The 18,346-nt window shown below is 50.0% G+C and overlaps 1 protein-coding gene across 1 annotated transcript; it reads right to left on the reverse strand.

The window, feature by feature from the left end:
• Positions 1 to 1,093: 1,093 nt before the first annotated feature.
• ECHDC3 (enoyl-CoA hydratase domain containing 3) lies at positions 1,094 to 16,225 on the reverse strand. Its single transcript, XM_040248484.1, has 5 exons — positions 15,862 to 16,225; positions 10,746 to 10,867; positions 9,236 to 9,333; positions 5,531 to 5,731; positions 1,094 to 2,205 (listed from the first exon to the last, which is right to left on the reverse strand). Exons 1-5 carry the CDS (start codon positions 16,029 to 16,031, stop codon positions 1,894 to 1,896), a joined length of 903 nt encoding a protein of 300 aa, XP_040104418.1. The 5' UTR covers positions 16,032 to 16,225; the 3' UTR covers positions 1,094 to 1,893.
• Positions 16,226 to 18,346: the final 2,121 nt, after the last annotated feature.

The following is an 18,346-nucleotide window of genomic DNA, read 5'->3' on the forward strand; positions in this document are numbered from 1 at the left end:
GGTTTTATTTCAGGATTATTTTCTGCTCCGACGATTATTAGGATTTATAGCGCGTCCCCCGAGGGCCCTTCAGCTCACAGGCTGGGAAGCCAGCCTGGAGGCCTGAGAATTTCCTGGTTGGAAGCTATGGTGCAGAGCGTACAGAAACTGGAAAGGCAGCTTTTGGTTTTCACTGGGACGTGGGAGAAGGTTTTGCTCTCTTCAGTGGGGTCTGAGATGGCCGCACAATGACCCCCACGGCGGGCAACCCGAAGGGCCCCCGCCGGCGGCGTTATTAGTGAGCAGATCATCACGGCCAGTCCTTCACAGCCTGATCTGGAATATCAGCCCGTTGTTTGTCAGATTCCTAGTAAAACAACAAAACGGCACTGGTGGTTTGCCAATAGTAAAATCTCACGTCGCCGGTGAGCTTGCAAAGTCCTCCAGCAGGGGGCGCGCTTGGTCCAGCTCTGGGTTCTGAAAGGCTGCCCGGAGGCAGTTAGGTCTGCAGGCCCGCCTCACTGCAGCCCAGGCTCCCCCACAAGGTGGGCAGGCTGGGGAGGGCACCCACGGCTTTATCAGCAGACAGAGCCTGGGGCACTCACTCTACCCCGTCTCCACCACTCGTCTGCAAGCTGGAGGTGATGGTGGCCCTGCTCAGCGGGGTTCTGGTGGGACTGAATGAGGACGTATGGGGATCTGGCATGTAGCGGTGGCTCTGATGATCTCTGTTCTTCTGAGGAACATTCTCAGTAACAAGCTTCTCCTTTCCAAGAAAACACTCTTTGTCACCTTTCTAGACTCTGGCAAGAAAAAAAAAATCCAATCTCAACAGAAACCCATTAGGAGACTGCCCTTCCAGGGGCTGCTTGCCCCACTGGATTAGAATGAGAACCAGTTGGTGGAGCCTCAAGGTTCTGTTTTTCGTACTAATTACACTTACGACCACTCAACTGGTAGGTTAAAAAAAAAAAAAAAAAAATCAGCCCCAGGCATGACCAGAGGTCTAGGACATTTCTGGAGCCTAAACGGACCAGAAGCCAGAAAGTAAGATCTTCAGGTCCTAAACCATCTTTGGGGAACTCAAACACTTGAAGCTAGTCTGGATTCTTTTCCGGAAGCTGAGCAGAGCTTGGGAATGCTTCCCGAGTAGATGACTCTTCGTGGGTACAATGTGTGTTCTGTGTCCCTCCTTCTCTTCTGCAATACTTGCATTCTCAGTCCAGGATCCAGGTTCCCAGTACCGGGACCTTCATTACAGAAGCTCCAGGCACCGGCTAGATGTCCATTAGCACAGGCATCACAGAAAGAGCTAACCGATTTTCTTCTCTCAAGCAGCTTACAGTTTGGTTGGGAACATACAATGATCAGTCTCACTAAATAGGTAATCTTTCAAAGACCCCAAAGATTATCCCAAAGCCACAGGTGTGATTATTTTTCAAAAGAACCAAGATTTTCAGAGTGAGGGGTATCTTGTGGAGATTTGAAATTCTTCTCCTGATGAAGGCAAATAGCAACACGTCCACCTTGGGGGTACTTTCTGGTAAGAGGCTGAAATCCTTCCTTCCTGCCTCCGTTTACGGCACCTTCTCCCCTGTGGGGCGTCCTCTCACCTAAGGTCCCAGAAGGGGCATCACGGGTGGGCTTTCTCACACAGCCAGCTCAGCTGAGGTGCGCACAGCCCTTCTGCTGACACTAGTGCCCGACTCTCCAGGTCACCCCTTCCCTGAGGAGTTGTGGTTCCTAACACAGACCGTGTTCACTGAGACCATCACTAAGGCTGGAAAAGCAGACTGACAGCTATAGTCGCAAGGCAGCGGCGGTGGTTGGGGGTTGGAAGGCTGGGCGTGGGGTGGTGGGGTCCTGAGCACTGCCCACTGGGCTCACGGCCCCCAGTTCCTCTGACGAGGCTGCTCAGTGGGACCAGATGGGCTTCCTCTTCTGGAGGAAGGCCTTGACCCCCTCCTGGCCATCCGGCAGGCCCAGGTTGGTCACCATGGTCTGAGAGGTAAGGTGGTAGGCAGTCCTGAGGTCCTGGGCCAGCTGCCGGTAGAAGGCGGCTTTGCCCAGTGACAGCACCGGCCGGCTCAGTGAGGCCACCTTCCTCGCGATCCTCATGGTCTCCTCCTCCAGCCGCTCCTCTGGCACCACCTTGCTCAGCAGCCCGTGAAGCAGGGCCTCTTGGGCTGAGATGGGCTCCCCAGTGAAGAGCATCTCTAAGGCCACCTGCGGGGAGATGGGGCTGTTACCAAGTCGTCCTGCAACCTGGGCCCCACCTGCTCCTGTTCACTCTCCTGACAGCCTCAGCCCAGTTACCTCCTCCTCAGACACTATGCTGCCCATCATCCCTAAGGTCCTCCGTCCCCAGACTCTGGCGGGGATGGCATCTGCAAATGCCCAGGAGAGGGGGACCCTCCTCATCTCCTTCCGGTCACATGTCATTGCAGATCTGACCCCAGCACCATTCCTCTCTCAGGCTGCACTTTCCTCCTTTGCGCTTTCACACTTACTATATATTTTACATTTGTTGATTGTATTATCTCCTTTGTTGGCATGTGAACCTCTCTAGGTCAGAGACTTCTTTTTTCACTGCACCAGAAGAGTACCTTGTACACAGTAGACAGCTTATAGGATATTTATTGGTGAGTGTTTCCCCCCCCTCACGACTGTGCCAGGTCTTAGTTGCGGCATACCGGGTTTAGTTCCCTGACCAGGAATCCAATCCAGGCCCCCTGTATTGGGAGCTTGAAGTCTTAACCACCGGACCACCAGGGAAATCTCTTGGTGAGTGAATTAAGGAATAGATGGATCGAGGCAAACAGAGAGTACAAACAGGCGGATGCCACAGTCCTTCAGAGGCCAGGTCAGAAGGGGACACAGCTTCCACGGGGACCCCTATTCCCTAACTCTCTGGTGATCTGCGCACGGGCTGGGTAGCTGGGCTGTCACTTAACACTCTCCAGCGTGCAGGTTCTGATTAACCAGACAATTAGAACTCAGATTCCCCAGATACACAGAACTCCTGTGGATAAACACGGGGAAGCGCGTGTTTCCGCATGGAGACATGGCTGGTCTGGGAAGCGGGGCCTCTGGTCTTTCACCGTGCTCTCGGGGCCCATGGTATCCACTATTTGAGGCGCTGGGAGAGGCCAGATCTGGGGGAGGGAGCACCCGCACCAAGAAGGTTGTTTATAAGGTGCAATGAAGATGCATGTTGAAGTCACGCCGGGGGCGGGGGCACTTTGCACGTGGGGGAAATCATTCACGCCCAGGTTCAGTCTGTTTGGTTCAGTCTGGTTGGCACACGAGAGCTCCTCGCCACGGTTGCTGGTCCGGTGGACAAAAGGCGGCAGCTGCCTCACAGCCGGGCAGTTCCCAACGATGACCAGCAGAGGGCAATCGTGAAACACGCCTGCTGCCGCAGCCAGCGTGAAAGGGGCGGAGCTTCCGGGCTGGGCCGGTGTGCAAAGGCACCCCCTAGGTTTGAGGTTTTGCTTCCCGGCGGATGTGCACAGGGATGAGCCCCGTCACCGGTATAGTCGGTGGCCGCTATAACAGTATGTCCCCGAGGGGTGCAGGCGAGTATCGACCAGGCAGGTGTGTCTGGGTCAGGTTTAGATTTCTATGACTCCCTGGTTTTCCTCTTAGAGGGGCCATGCCCCAGGTGAGGTTTAAGCCACTTGGTTCGGTTCCCTGGGAATTTAAGGCCTGTTTTTGTCGCATTTTCCCTCCTTTTTTCTTCTGAAAAATGAATTTAAAGGTTGACACATATGATCAACCTGTAAGTTTCCAGGACTCAATTGCAAGCCTTGATTTTAAGAGATTTTAAGCCTTGTTTTGAGAAAGAATAGAGTCTTAGCTTGGAGAAGGAAAGGGCAACCCACTCTAGTATTCTTGCCTTGAGAAGTCCCATGGACAGAGGAGCCTGGCAGGCTACAGCCCATGGGGTCGGCAAAAGAGTTCGTTATGACTGAATAACTAAACAGCAGCAGATTCTTATCTGGTCAGTAAGGGCCGATTTAAAGGTTTCAAAGGCCTCAACATAGAACCTTCCAGAATGTCAGGGGTTGAAACTGAGCAGTGGCAGGTTGGCCAAGCAGACAGCCACCATCTTTAATGTGCAAAAGGCCTGGAGATGAGATTTGATTGGCAATTATAACAATTATAAAATTGTTCATAAGCTCTGACAATATCTTTGTGATGTGTTTTAATTTAAGGTCCTGGAGCTGAATAGGGACTTAAGTATATATTGAATATATAACACTTAAGGTAAATGTGTATCCTGGTGGGATCTAGACACCCCCTGAATCTGAGGATACTGGAGCAAGCTGTTATGTTCTGAGGGTCACCTTCTCTCACGTGGAGCCCATATCCAGCTGGTTTTCATGGTGTGGGTGTTTGTAGGTACCTGTGGTCAGAATTTTCTAACAAACATATTTCTGTAAAAGCTAATGAGGAGGCACATGGAAGGCAAGCGTGTGCCCCTGAATTTGGTCCCTCGGCCTGATTTTCCTTGGGTCTCATTTCTTTTGTGCCTCAGGCTATGAGCAACTGTTGATTTTCTTAGTTGATGCTAAAATGGATAATATATTCTAGAAAGCAGTTCAGGTTCCCCACCTGCCATGAATCTGCATGCATGCATGCATGCTAAGTCACTTCAGTCGTGTCTGACTCTGCGATCCTATGGGCTGTAGCCCGCCAGGCTCCTCTGTCCATGGGATTCTCCAGGGAAGAATACTGGAGTGGGTTGCCGTGCACTCCTCTGGGGGATTTTTCCTGACCCAAGGATCAAACCAAGATCTCTCACCTCTTTTGCACTGGCACGCACATTCTTTAAAACTAGTGCCACCTGGGAAGGCCTATGAATCTGACCCTCCTTTAAAAACAGATTTTCAATTGAGAATGAGGATGTATTTTTCTAGAATGAGGAAACCACCAGTTTTTACTTGAGATATTCAGTAAACACTCTCTTACAATGTTATAGGAAGGAGGAAACCTTTGTGAAGAAAGTGGACTTCACTCAGGTCAACGATGGCAGAACAGCTCTGGGCACGTTCAACACACCATGTGCAGGACGTTCCTGCAGCCACTACAAAAGTGACACACTCCATGTATCAGCTCCTTTCAAAGCATTCTGGAGCAAGACAGACTGTCAGCAAACAGGAAGCCAGTGACACAGTGTCCTAGCCTCTTACACTGGCATATGTCACCATGCTATTACGGCTCATAGGCAGCCTTTCTGTGCAATGAAACTGTGTCTCAATTGCATTTCACATGAGTGCAAAAGATGTTTGCCTTTATGAAAACAAAGCAAATCTGGAAACTTAACCAGCTGTACTGAGGGGCAGGCAAGAGTGAAAAACAGTGATTTACAAACTGACAGCTACAGGGATAACCTGTAACAAGACATTAGTACATTAGCCAGCTCTGCTTTGGGCAGAATGTCCTGACTCACACTGTACTTTCAACAACAAAGTTCTGGAACTAACCCTCACAGGCACTCACATCGCAGCTGGAGGAGGGGTTGGGGGAAGGTACAGGGAGTTGTTACCTTTCTCGGCACTGCTCTCCCCAAGGCCACTGCAGGGGTGGAGCAGAAGAGCCCTATGTTCACACCCGGTGTGGCAAAGGAAGACTTGTCACTTGCCACAGCAATGTCACAGCTGGCAACCAGCTGACACCCAGCTGCAGTGGCCAGGCCATTCACCATGGCGATGATGGGAACTGGGTGGTTCTGGATCAGCATCATGACCTGAGGAGCAAACACACCTGCTTCACTTCCATCCAAGAGTGAGGTGGGTGTCAAAGCTTGTTATTTTATGTGATTTTACTGTTCAGAGCCCATTTCAAATCCATAAGTGTATCAGATTCTATGACCAAGGAGAATAAGTTGCATGAAATCTCAACTGTGAATCAGACTGTATGATTTGGTCTCCTTGAGATCCAGGAGGAAGGAACCAGGACTCCAAGGCTCACCAGGCAAGTGACTCCCTAAGGCCATCAGACCCAAGAGAGTGGGGCTGTGGGGTCTGAGCAGTTTCTGTCCGACTCCAGGCCCCTAGTCTGACCCTGAGCATGACTTCAGTGAGGGTGCTATCCCCTGGACCACTCTGCTCACAACCTCCCTAGAGAAGAGGGTTGAGTGACTGTGGGAAACAAGTAGCTCTGTTCCAACGATGGCAGCGTGGAGCTCTCATGTTAAAAGCTGGGAGGCAACTTCCTTACTGATTACTTCTCCAGTTGCCACTGTGATTCTTTCTTACTTCTACTAAGATGGGGGGAACATCCTGCTGTCATCAAAGTAAAATTCCAAAGTGCACAGAGAGGGGAACCGGAAACTGGCTCACATGAGACCCCTGCCCTCAAATCTCCTGAACTTTAACTCATTTTTGCAGCTTATGAAATAACTTGGCTAATTTCTCCATTTTTTCCCTGACATGCTTAACCAATTGTGTTGCTATGGTAACTTCAGTGTCAAAATGTTTGCCCTTCAATCCTGGCTGGAGGGAGAGGAGCAGGGACTCTGGGCTGACTTCCCAGCAGCCACTCCAGGGAAAATGACCTTCATGGGTTCCCAGGGTTTGCCTACGGAACTCACCTTTTGTGTTCATGAACATTTGGCACTTGTCAGCTTTATTCTAAAATGACCAACTGTATATTTGGGGATATGATATCATATTCTTGACTTCAGGGGGGTCACCTTTTGAGATTCTGGTAAATGCTAATGGCCCTCCTCCAGAGGAATGCACATATATACCCCCACCCTAAACTGCTCGTGGGTTTAGGGGGTTTGTGTCTGTAGGGTGGGGATGGTGGGGACTATGGTAGCCAGGAGGCTGCATAAGAGCTTCTGAGGTCTGACTGCAAAGACAGAAAAGGCTGTTTCAGCTCTGAGTGTCATCTGTTGCCTGACCAACTGAGGGTGTGAAAAGTCCGTTGGCTGTGACTTGGGCAGCACAGTCTGTCTCCCGCCTTTCGTCTAAGAAGGCCTGAGATTTCACACGAGCTGGTGAGTGATAACTTAGGCAATCCAGTAGATCGCTGACATTAAAAGTATCCTACCTTGACCAAGTGTTTCTTCTTCTCAATTTGCCCCATTCTTGATGTGTAAGTAATTAACCCTCGTGCAGCACTTGTGTCCGGTGACGAATCTACTATAAAATTCAGATGCAGAGCCAGTCCATGGATCTTCCTTCCTTTCTACCATCCCCTCTTCTTGTGCATGCTTAGTTGCTCAGTTGTGTCTAACTCTTTACGACCCTATGGACTGTAGCCCACCAGGCTTCTCTGTCCATGGGGATTCTCCAGGCAAGAATACTGGAGTGGGTTGCCATGCCCTCCTCCAGGGGATCTTCCCAACCCAGGGGTCAAACCCAGGACTCCCATATTGCGGGCAGATTCTTTACCGTCTGAGCCACCAGGGAAGCCCTCACCTCTCCTCATGCAGGAACAAAATGAGGAAGTGTTGGCCTCATTCTGCTCCAATCTGCCTGCTGGGTACACTTGCAAACTGAAATCTTGCACAAGTTCATGGTGCTCAGACTTATCAGGACGATTTTATTTTCTTAGACAAAGTCTTAAAGAAGTCAGTACACTTCAACTTCTCTTTTACTATGTCAGGACAAGGTCCTGTCTGTGTCTTTTTCAGTGATCTGGGGGCATCCATATGGTAGAAGCTTCCAAGAAACCTCGCCTTTGTCCTCCGAAGAAGCTCGGCTCCCCTGTGGCCCTTTGCTGACTGTTTAAGATCTCAGTTCATGAAGGTATCACAGCAAAGTGACAAAAGCAGGCCATTTAGGGGAAGATGGAAGGGCTCTGCTGGTTCTCTTTGCTGATTTTCTATTTGGCCAAACATATCAGTAGGAAAATAACTTTTAAAAGCAGCAAGTCGTAGCAAACAAACAGCAGAATGTCCCATTAACATTATTAATGTGAAACGAAAGACCAGGTCTTGGCTCTGACTTGCTTCCATCTCTATGAAGTCAAGTCAATCACTTTTCAGGTTTGTCCCTCCACAAAATGAAAACTATGATCTCCTTAGGGGTTTCTGGAAGGGCAAGGAAAACAAGAACGTATCCCAGTCACCTTCCCCTTCCCCTCTCTGATGTTCACTTCTGTCTGGTCTACATTGAAGGTCTTCTCAAGTATTTGTTGCATCATTAATGACCAAAGAAATGAATGAATAAGTAAATGTACGAAGGAGAAATTAGGTGAAGTAATCCTAGGGTTCAGGTTATGAAACTGCTTTATACATCTTCTTTGTCAAGTTGATTTCCAGTTTTCAGGTCGGCTGGAAATTCTCTTTTCCTGTTTCCTTCAGTATCTTGCAGGTATGCATACAGCAGGCGCTCAGGAGATGCTCATTAAATGGACAGCGTGTTACTTAAGGTGGATTCTATATTTTTGATTACCCGGTTGATCTGATACATGTATAAGTCATCCTCAATTTTGTTCTTCCTCCTATAGGTTGTTGATGTTGTTTAGTCACTAAGTTGTGTCCACCTCTTTGTGACCCCGTGGACTGTAGCCCGCCAGGCTCCTCTATCTGTGGGATTTTCCAGGCAAGAATACTGGAATGGGTTGCCATTTCCTTCTCCAGGGCATCTTCCCCACCCAGGGTTTGAACCAGCATCTCTTGCATTGGCAGGCAGATTCTTTACCACTGAGCCACCAGGGAACCCCCTTCCTCCTCTATTTCTGTTGTCAATTTCCCTTCTTAATGTGGTTAAAGAGACAGAAAAAGGGAGAAGAGGAAAAATGAAAAGGTTAATTTTCCTACTTGGAGGCAGTGATTATAAAGGTTAGTTGAAAGAAGGGTTTGGAAATAATTTTTAAAATCATTATTGTTATGAATGCTCTCCTGTTGACAGAGTTGTTTTAGTTTAAAACTTTAAAAATTTTAATAATCTTAGGTCCTTCTTTTCTAAAAAGGTACAGTTCTGCTCTCTATTTCTTACTTAAGACGTGGATACCAAGATGTACCCCGTAAGGCAGGGATGGCAACTCTTAGTAGCAGTGTGTGTTTTCCTTTCTTTGGCCCATTGCATGATCAAATGCTAACCACAGTCACTTCTGAAAAGTTGAAACCAAATATTTGCTTGGAGGAAGGGTTCACCAGCGACCACAGAGTTTTCAGTAGTTCTGCAGTGGTGACATATCATAGCTTAGACACTTATCTGTGAACTAGAAGCCTAATTCAGTATTTAATACAGTTATCACTCTCAGGCTTGCAGTGTTGCCCATCACCCTGGCTTACCTCAGAACAAGTTTGAAATACTTCTGCATGATAATCTGGGCCTTGTTCGTCCGTCAGTTCCTTTAAATCATGTCCAGAAGAAAATACAGGCCCTTCAGCTGCAACATTTCCAGTTGAGAAAAGAAAAGACAAAGATGTAAACAGCCAGCTGGGACAGTCACTTACCTGTCTAGTGAATAAATGCAGGGAGTGATCGAATTGATGCTCTGGACACTTAGAGAAAGTTGTTTCTTTTCTGTTTTATATTTCTTTCACTATGGAGACAGCTTTAGAGAAAGTTAATGGCCTGATTTTGATAAGAATAATTCAAGTTAGCTGGAAGAGCTATAGCCAGTATTTTATGATGACAGCACGGGGGTAGGCTCTAAAAAGGTCCCTGGTGGAGACCAGTGAAAATACGCATTATGAAAAGGAGAAGCCTTGGTAACCAACTGAGCTCAGCAACCAGCCATCTTCAGAGTTGTTCCTTTGGTCTCAGCTTTGTTTTTTGAGACTTGGCCTGGCCTGAGTGTATCAACTCACCCAGGGCCACAGAAATCCACCAGAGCCTTTGGCAGCATCCCTATCTATTAGTCTACCCCAAGGGCTGCAATCAGGAAGGTCAGGGTGTGAAGAGAATCCCTTTACTTTATGAACTAGGGACCTGAGGAGGTGGTTTAATCGTCATTGTCATGAACAACAACAGCAAAATGTGATCCCATGATGAGCTGGTAACATTTTACATTTCCTCTGATCATGGCAGTTGTGACAGGAAGTGCTGTTCCCTTTAAGCAAGCCAAGGAACAGTGTCATTTGGAAGTGAGCTGCCTTCGACATATCTGGGTTACAACAGAGGACTGCTGATCTCTACCAGCTGTATTTCTTGTTTCTTCACCACATAAAACAGTTGAAAATGGATATTCAACTACTGATAGAAGGTCACATTCTCCAGAAACACTGATCCTTAATTAAAGAAATACAAAAGCATCACAGAGCAGTTTCCATATTACTCGTCTGTGGCTGCTTTAAAATACTGATGTTGTTATTATTCATACCACCACCATCATCACCAGCTCATCTGCTAAAAATTCTAACTGGAAAAAAGAGCAAGGAAAGAACTGGGCAAAATCTGGCACGTGTTCTGGCACCACGGACGAAGGCTGCACATCTCAGCCGAGAGCCTGGTAGGAGTCGGAAGACAAACCCATCGTCCGTCCCAACAGCCTGGTCCTAGCCGACCAGGCACTCTACCAAAAGGACTGGCGATTAAACCCATCGCACAGGGCCCACGAGGACATCAGTTCTCAGCATAGCCTCGTGTGGCAATGTTCAGTATCCACCAAAAATGGAAACACATACTTTTACTGCACAGTAATGTTTGCTATAATTTCCACAGCAGATAGCGTCAGGACCAAGGTTCCTGCCATGTACAATTTTAGAAGCTTCAAAATAATGCCCTAGGTAACTACAGAAATTTGAGACACCTCTTCTGGGTTCTGCAGAATGCTGAGGATGGACATTTCATCAATACCTGAAATGATAATGACCTTCAGATCCTGGCTTTCAGCTTCATGAAGTATGTCACTCTGGAGAGATTTCAGCATGGCCAATGACAGCGCATTTCTTCTCTTTGGATCACTCAAGACAATGCTCCTGCAAAGAACATTTTATAATTACTGGGTTGTGTGCCAGTCAAAACAAATGAGGACCCCTGCAGCAATTTGGGAGCTGTTTTTTTTTTTTCTTTTAACTTTGTACTATGTATTGAGGTATGGTCAGTTAACAAAGTTGTGACAGTTTCAGGTGAACAGGGAAAGGACTCAGCCATACATATACATGTATCCATTCTCCCCCAACCCCTCCCATCCAAGCTGCCACATAACATTGAGCAGAGTTTCATGTGCTATATAGTACGTCCTTGCTGGTTATCCATTTTAAATATAGCAGTGTGTACATGCTCATCCCAAATTCCCTAACTATCCCTTCCTCCTAACAACCGTAAGTTCATTTTCTAAGTCCCGTGGCTCTTTGTTTTGTAATTAAGTTCTTTTGTATCATTTCCTTTTAAATCCCTCATATAAGGGATGGCATATGATATTTCTCCTTCTCTGATTTACTTCACTCAGTATGACACTTCCTAGGTCCATCCATGTTGCTGCAAATGGCATTATCTCATTCTTTTTAATGGCTGAGGAGTATTCCATTATATATGTATGTATATGCCCCACATCTTCTTTACCATTCTTGTCTATGGACACTTAGGTTGCTTCCATGTCTTGGCTATTGTAAACAGTGCTGCAATGAACACTGGAGTGCATGTAACCTTTCGAATCGTGTTTTCTCCGATATATGCCCAGGAGTGGGATTGCAGGTCATATGGAAGTTCTGTTTTTAGGTTTTTAAGGAACCTCTGTACTGTTCTCCATAGTGACTGCACCAATTTACATTCCCGCCAACAATGTAGGAGGGGTCGGGGACCTATTTTGGAAACCCTGGAAAAGAGCGCTGTGGGCACTCAGAGGAGAGGGTTTGTCAACTCTCTGGAGTGACAGCTCAGTCAAAACAAGGGGACTACCTGAAATGTGGGTGCTTTTTTGCCCTTGCTCTCGAGTTGTTTCCCTTTTTTTCCCAAGTCTGTCTCGGAACTATTACTGCCACCTCCACAGAAAGGGCAAGGCGCAGGAGTTTCAACACAATCACCACCCAGGCTGAGTGGCTGCATGGAGCGTAAGAAGGGTGGGGGCTGGAGGAGGCCGACGTGCAGTGCCACCTTTAACCTGCTTCTTTCCATTGTTCTTCAGAACGAATAGGTAGAAAAGGAGCCAGGAATGAAAATACGCCCCTGAATCTCCTCCCCACAACACCACAGAAGAGGCAGCCAAGGTGCAGACGCCAGCCAGCCCGTGCATCTCCCTACCTTTCCCGTAGTGACACAGTGTAAGCCAGCAAAATCATTCCTGCTGTCTGAGAACGGGGTGCTACGTGCAGAACTGTTGCAGCAAGAGGGTCTCCCGGCCATGTTGTCCCTCAAAAACCAGCGTTCAAAGGCTTGCTTGCTGTTTTACGGTTCTCCATGAGCTGGTGGGAATAACCTGGCTTGTCACCTTGCTGCCTGCACGCAGAAATGTCTTGTTTTTGCTCTTCTAAGGGACAGTCAACAAGCTAGATGCCAGGTGACTGCTGTGTGTTTTCTGTTTCCCAGCTGTCTCCGGCTGTGTTTTTCCTGTCTTCCTCATTTTGCATCTGGTATTTCCATGCGGTGTGTGTCACCTGGCATCTTCCTTAAATAGCCTCTGTGCCTCTGTTTTCTGGGAAACCCATCGATGACTGAATTTAGTTTAGAGCATTAAGAATAACCATTTTCTCCAGAATGCCACTTTGGTTTTGCTGCCATCTTTAGGTGGTTGTGATAGTCATCATTTGGTTTCTCATACTCTCTCCTAAGTACAAAAATGACTCATAGCTGATATGCTGACAGCCCCAGAAACCTATATTCTGGCGGTGGTGGAGACTGCTGATAAACCTTCCAGTAAAATAATTAGTGTGCTCACTGTGACAAACCTAAAAAGCTGCCCTCCCATCGGTGACATAGGCTTAAATTAAATCCTAAGGCCTTGGGCAAAATTGTGTAAAAAGATGCCAGTCCTCAGATGCCCGTGATTTGTTGTGTGTCCCATTAATCCTTTGGCCTGAGCGTCACACACCATGTCAGTATGCTCTGAATTGCGAGTTTGCTCTTCAGCCCCATATCACCAGCCTTCTGTTCCTGCCATTCCACTAAGGCTGTTGCCACCAAGAATCCCGATTGCCAGAACTAAACCCAACACTGCTGTGACCCCACCTGCCTTCTGGAAGCACGTTCCTCCTCTCTCGTTTTTTTGGTGCTTCTCCGGCCACTCCTTCTTGACTTTGGGGATGGGCTCCTCGTCCTCTGCTCACCTCTAGATGCCACAATCCTCAGGGTTCTCTTCTTGTTCCATACACTCCTCCCAGGCAACTTCCCGGTGGCCTTAGCATCAGCTAGGCCATGCCCAATCTTTGCCTCAGTTCAAACCTCTGAGCTCCAGACCCACAAGTTCACTAGCATGGCTTCTGGACTCTCCCACCAAGGTGCCCCTTAAGCCTCCTTTTCCCAGTGACCAAACAGACCCCCTGTCTTTGCTTATCTCAGAAAGCCATCCTGGAGTGCTGTTCAATGGGTTATTGAGGCCCGATTGCTCCATTCCATGTCAAAGGTCATCAAACCCAGTGGATAACACCTCCTGAGAATCTCGCTGGTCTGAATTCCCCAGCAGCTACCTTGTCTTGCACCTGGAGCTTTAACACCACCCCTTTTGAAAGGGGATTTCCTTAAGAGTGAGGTCACCACCAGGGCAGGTGATAAAAATGTAAACTTTCCATTTACGAGGCAAGAGATGGTCCCTGTAGATGCTTCAGTGAGCTGCCTGGAGTCTATCCCGTTGCCATATACCACCCACAGGTCTGTGGGGCAAGACGCTGCCAGGCTCTCATGCAGAGGAGATACTCAACATGTATCTGTTGATTGAATTCATGACCAAATAGAGCGCTTCTATTTTGCAAGGCCAGTTCCACCAATTGCCGTGGATTTTCACCTCGTCTAGTTTCCTAGCATCTCTTTTAAACCCAAGTGGCGAGCACCCTGGAATGGCCACTCAGGGCCATTGGAGGGGAATGGGGGCAGCTTTGGAGGCACATGGGCCTTTCTCTGTCAGCCCTCCTGCCTCCTAGCTATGTGGCCTCCAGCAGGCCGTCCTCTGAACTCATTTCCTCACTGTCAAGTGGGGATGACGTGATCTATAACACCTGGTGGCTGTAGGGAGGGTTGGGGGTGAGGAGTGTGCAGCACCGAGCACAGTACCACACTCAGCACTGGCCCTCACAGGAGGCAGCACAGGGGCGGCTGTTGAAAGGGACACTTCAGTGAGTGGCTGCAGCTCACCTTTAGTGCTGACATCGTTCTGCTTTAGTGCTGGCTTGCCTTCCTTCCTTCTAAACCATTCCTGACATCCTCCTTTCTTATTTATGTTTATTTTACCTCTGGAGAATCAGGGAGCCTCCCCAGTGATTCAGTGGTAGAGAAACCACCTGCATTGCAGGAGACATCGGAGATGTGGGTTTGCTCCCTGGGTTGGTAAGATCCTGTGGAGGAGGAAATGGCAACCCACTTTAGAGAACTCTGCTCCAACGGGCCCCCTTCCAGCGGTACCCCTCCTGGCCAGCAAGGAGTCCAGTGGGATGTTGAGATGTGTGCACCTGGAAATTACCACCACACCCTTCCACATCCCACTGCAGTCACCTGAAACCCTGGAATTCCATGGCTCTGCAGTGGGCACCCTAAGGCCTACAGGGTGGCTGTGAGCAGCTGAGTGTAGGGGGTGAAGGAGTGGACAGACTGTGGACATGCTGCACAGGATGTCTGGGACCTGTGTGCCAAGACCCTAGCAGGGTATCAGGATGGAGTGGGGAGAGGTGAGGAGTGCCAGGGCAGGGTGGGAAGAACAGAACAAAGCTACAGGCCAAGAGTGCTCTCCACTGCTTTGGGGGAGCTCCTCGGAGCCTGAGGACTCAAACAGCCTTCCAAGTCTTGGGCTTCCCTGCTGCCTCAGCTGGTAAAGAAACCTTGCCTTCTAATGCAGTAGACACAAGAGATGTGGGTTCGATCCCTGGGTAGGGAAGATCCCCTGGAGAAGTAAGTGGCAACCTACTCCAGTATTCTTGCCTGCAAAATTCTATGGACAAAGGAGCCTGCTGGGCTACAGTCCATAGGGCAGCAAAAAATCAGACAACTCAGCACTGTGCACTCGCACACACCAGATTTTAGGACTGCCTACTTGTCAGGACAGAAGGAAATATATTGACCTATCTTGCAGTTTGCTTGATTTGTAAGGTCTAAATACTCAAGACATGTCAGGTAGGCCTCCCTCTGCACTCTTGCTTGGGCCAGGCAAACGTCACGGTGAGGCCTGGATGGAGCTGAAGGCCTTCTGCCTCTACCACTCCACCGTTCAGTTTCAAGTGTGTGCCCAGGTATGGTTTTGTAAAAGGGGTTTAGGCTTGTTGAGCCAAAGGGCAGAGCTCCGTACAGTGTGTCCTTCCTCCTATTTATTTACTGCCCACGTGGGCACTTCTGGCTGCGGGCCAGCTCGGCTAAGCCTGACGGCTCGCCTTGGAGCCACGTCACGTTTGTGAGGCTCAGAGCCCTCTATGAAGGGCTTTCTCAAAGGCACAGCAGCGGAGGGGCCTCCCACATGGCTGCCCACGCTGAGTCCAAATGCGAGGTCGACTCGGTCTGGGGTTTAGGGGCAGTGCTGGCACCGTCGCAGGCAGCCCCACTTAAATCCTCGGTGTGAATCCTGCAGGGTCCCAGAGGCCACTTGAGCGCAGGCAAAGGACCTCTGTAAACGCCGCATCCGCGGATTCTTTTCACGTCGGACACTCCCGCCGCACAGATGGACTGTGATGGATAAACTGGGCTCTGCGGCGGGCGGAGCTGACCACCGACGGAGCCGCTCTGGACTCTGCGTGGGGTGGCACGGTTGGCAGCCGGCCTCCTGCGCCCCTCTTTCTTCCTGGGTCCCGCCGGCCACCCCCCGGGGAACAGCCCCGCACCCAGGCGGGCCGCTGACCTGATGCCGTCCCGCTGCCGCGCGATGGTGGGTCGCGGCCCCGGCTCCGGCCGCCCGATCCCGGCCGGCCCCCCGCTGCAGAAGCCGGTGGTGAGTGGAGCCCACGGACCGCGCCGGAGCCAGCCCGACCCCTTCGCTCCCAAGGCCCGCAGGCCCGCGGCCGCAGCCATGGCGGCTAGAGACGCGCCGGAATCGGACGCCGCTGAGCTCGACGCCGGGGCCCGCGGGCTCTGGGCGCTCCGATGGGCGTGGGTGCCGGCCGGGCCGCTGCGCTCCGATCGCTCCAGGCCTTGGGCAAAACTGGATCGGGGACCCCGGGCCCAAGCTAGGACCCGACTCTTCTCCCCAGGCCTTTCCCCTCCGCTCCGCCCCTCCTCGCCGAGCGCGGGGGCCGCGAGTCCTCCGGGTGCGCCCCGAGGCTCCGCCCCCGTAACACCGCCCCTGCCGCCGCGTCCGCCCTTGCCCCGCCCCTTGCCCTTGGCGCCCCGCCCCCGAAATCCCTACCTTGCCTATGACCCCGCCCCTCGTGTCGCCCCGCCCCCGAGGCCCTGGCGCCCTGCCCCCGGAGGACTTGAGGGGTCGGGCCTGGGTGAACAACTCAAAACCTGCAGGCGCGCTCTGAGGTTTGTTTGCCTTAGCAAGGTCAGATGAAGGGGTTTAAAGGAGGCGAGGCGTGGGCTGGCTTGTTCCCTTTTGCTACATCAAGAACATGGTGGTTTGCCTAGATCAGAAGAAAAATGAGAGCCATCAGGGAGCGAATGATGTGAGCTACAGGACGCTGCTTTTTTTTTTTTTTTTTACAAACTGTTTCATCCTACTCATCCTATCCCAGGCCTTGCAGGTGGTCCCAGGTCACTACAGGACCTGTGTCCCACTCAGGCACTGGCTTTTGAATGCTCTGTGTCTTCTCTTATCGAGAACCTGTGGGATCTAATTTGTATCCTGTGTTTTTTCAGTGCACCAAGGAGGGTGCATTTCAATGCTTCTAGGCCTTTGGCTAACATCACGAGTACTATGGGGGCTTCCCAGGTGACACAGGGGTAAAGAATCTGCCTGCCAATGCATGAGATGCAGTTTAGACACAGGTTGGATCCCTGGGTTGGGAGGATCCCCTGGAGGAGGGCCGGCAACCCACTCCAGTATTTTTGCCTGGAGAATCCCATGGACAGAGGAGCCTGGCAGGCTACAGTCCATAGGGTCGCAAAGAGTCGGACATAACTGAGCAAGGGAGCACACACACAAGGAAGGAGAGGGAGGCCCTTTCCAGGCTCCAGGTGTCTGGCACCAGACAGCAGTCCTGTGGCTGAAAGCTCAGGTGTGATGAGTCCCGGTGTCACTGTGGTTTTTCCTGTGGTCATGTATGGATGTGAGAGTTGGACTGTGAAGAAAGCTGAGCGCTGAAGAATTGATGCTTTTGAACTGTGGTGTTGGAGAGGACTCTTGAGAGTCCCTTGGACTGCAAGGAGATCCAACCAGTCCATTCTAAAGGAGATCAGTCCTGGGTGTTCTTTGGAAGGACTGATGCTAAAGCTGAAACTCCAGTACTTTGGCCACCTCATGCGAAGAGTTGACTCATTGGAAAAGACTCTGATGCTGGGAGGGATTGGGGGCAGGAGGAGAAGGGATCAACAGAGGATGAGATGGCTGGATAGCATCACTGACTCGATGGACGTGAGTCTGGGTGAACTCCGGGAGTTGGTGATGGACAGGGAGGCCTGGCATGCTGCAATTCATGGGGTTGCAAAGAGTTGGACACGACTGAGCGACTGAACTAAACTGAACTGAACTGTATTCATTGAATTCACAGAGTCTGGAGATTTGCATGACCCTTGGAAGGGAAGGTCTGGCCCTCAAGACTCCTCCCTAGTCTGTAGGACGACCCCTCCCATTACCGCGCCCCCACCCCCACTCCCAGCAACACACACATAAGGAGCTTTCACACTGAAATTTTGCAAGGATCACAATTATACAAAGACATCCTCAAGTAGGGCCACTGAACTTGCACAGAGACAGGCTGGATTTCTTTGAGTGCTGCTGCTGCTGCTAAGTTGCTTCAGTCGTGTCCGACTCTGTGCGACCCCATAGACGGCAGCCCACCAGGCTCCCCCGTCCCTGGGATTCTCCAGGCAAGAACACTGGAGTGGGTTGTCATTTTCTTCTCCAATGCATGAAAGTGAAAAGTGAAAGTGAAGTCAGTCAGTGAGGCTCCCTTTAATTCTCAGCTTCATGATTGCTCAGAACGCTTCTGTACAGAATATTTTGAAATATCAATTGAGATCTCTACCAACAGCACCCTTACTCCATTTCTTTGGTCCTTGTTCCATTCAGGTAGAACTCAGAGACACACAAGGGCAATTCTTGGCTTTTGATTTGTAAAAGCCCAGCCCTTGGAAGTCGGAAAGAACAGGCATGATATTGGTTGATTTGGGAGGCCACTGATGAATCAAAACAAGTCTCCAATTTGAGACCAGATTAAGATCCCCTA

The sequence above is a fragment of the Oryx dammah genome, unplaced genomic scaffold (genome assembly GCF_014754425.2).
Source record: "Oryx dammah isolate SB20612 unplaced genomic scaffold, SCBI_Odam_1.1 HiC_scaffold_10, whole genome shotgun sequence".
In the NCBI taxonomy this organism is placed as follows: Eukaryota; Metazoa; Chordata; class Mammalia; order Artiodactyla; family Bovidae; genus Oryx; species Oryx dammah.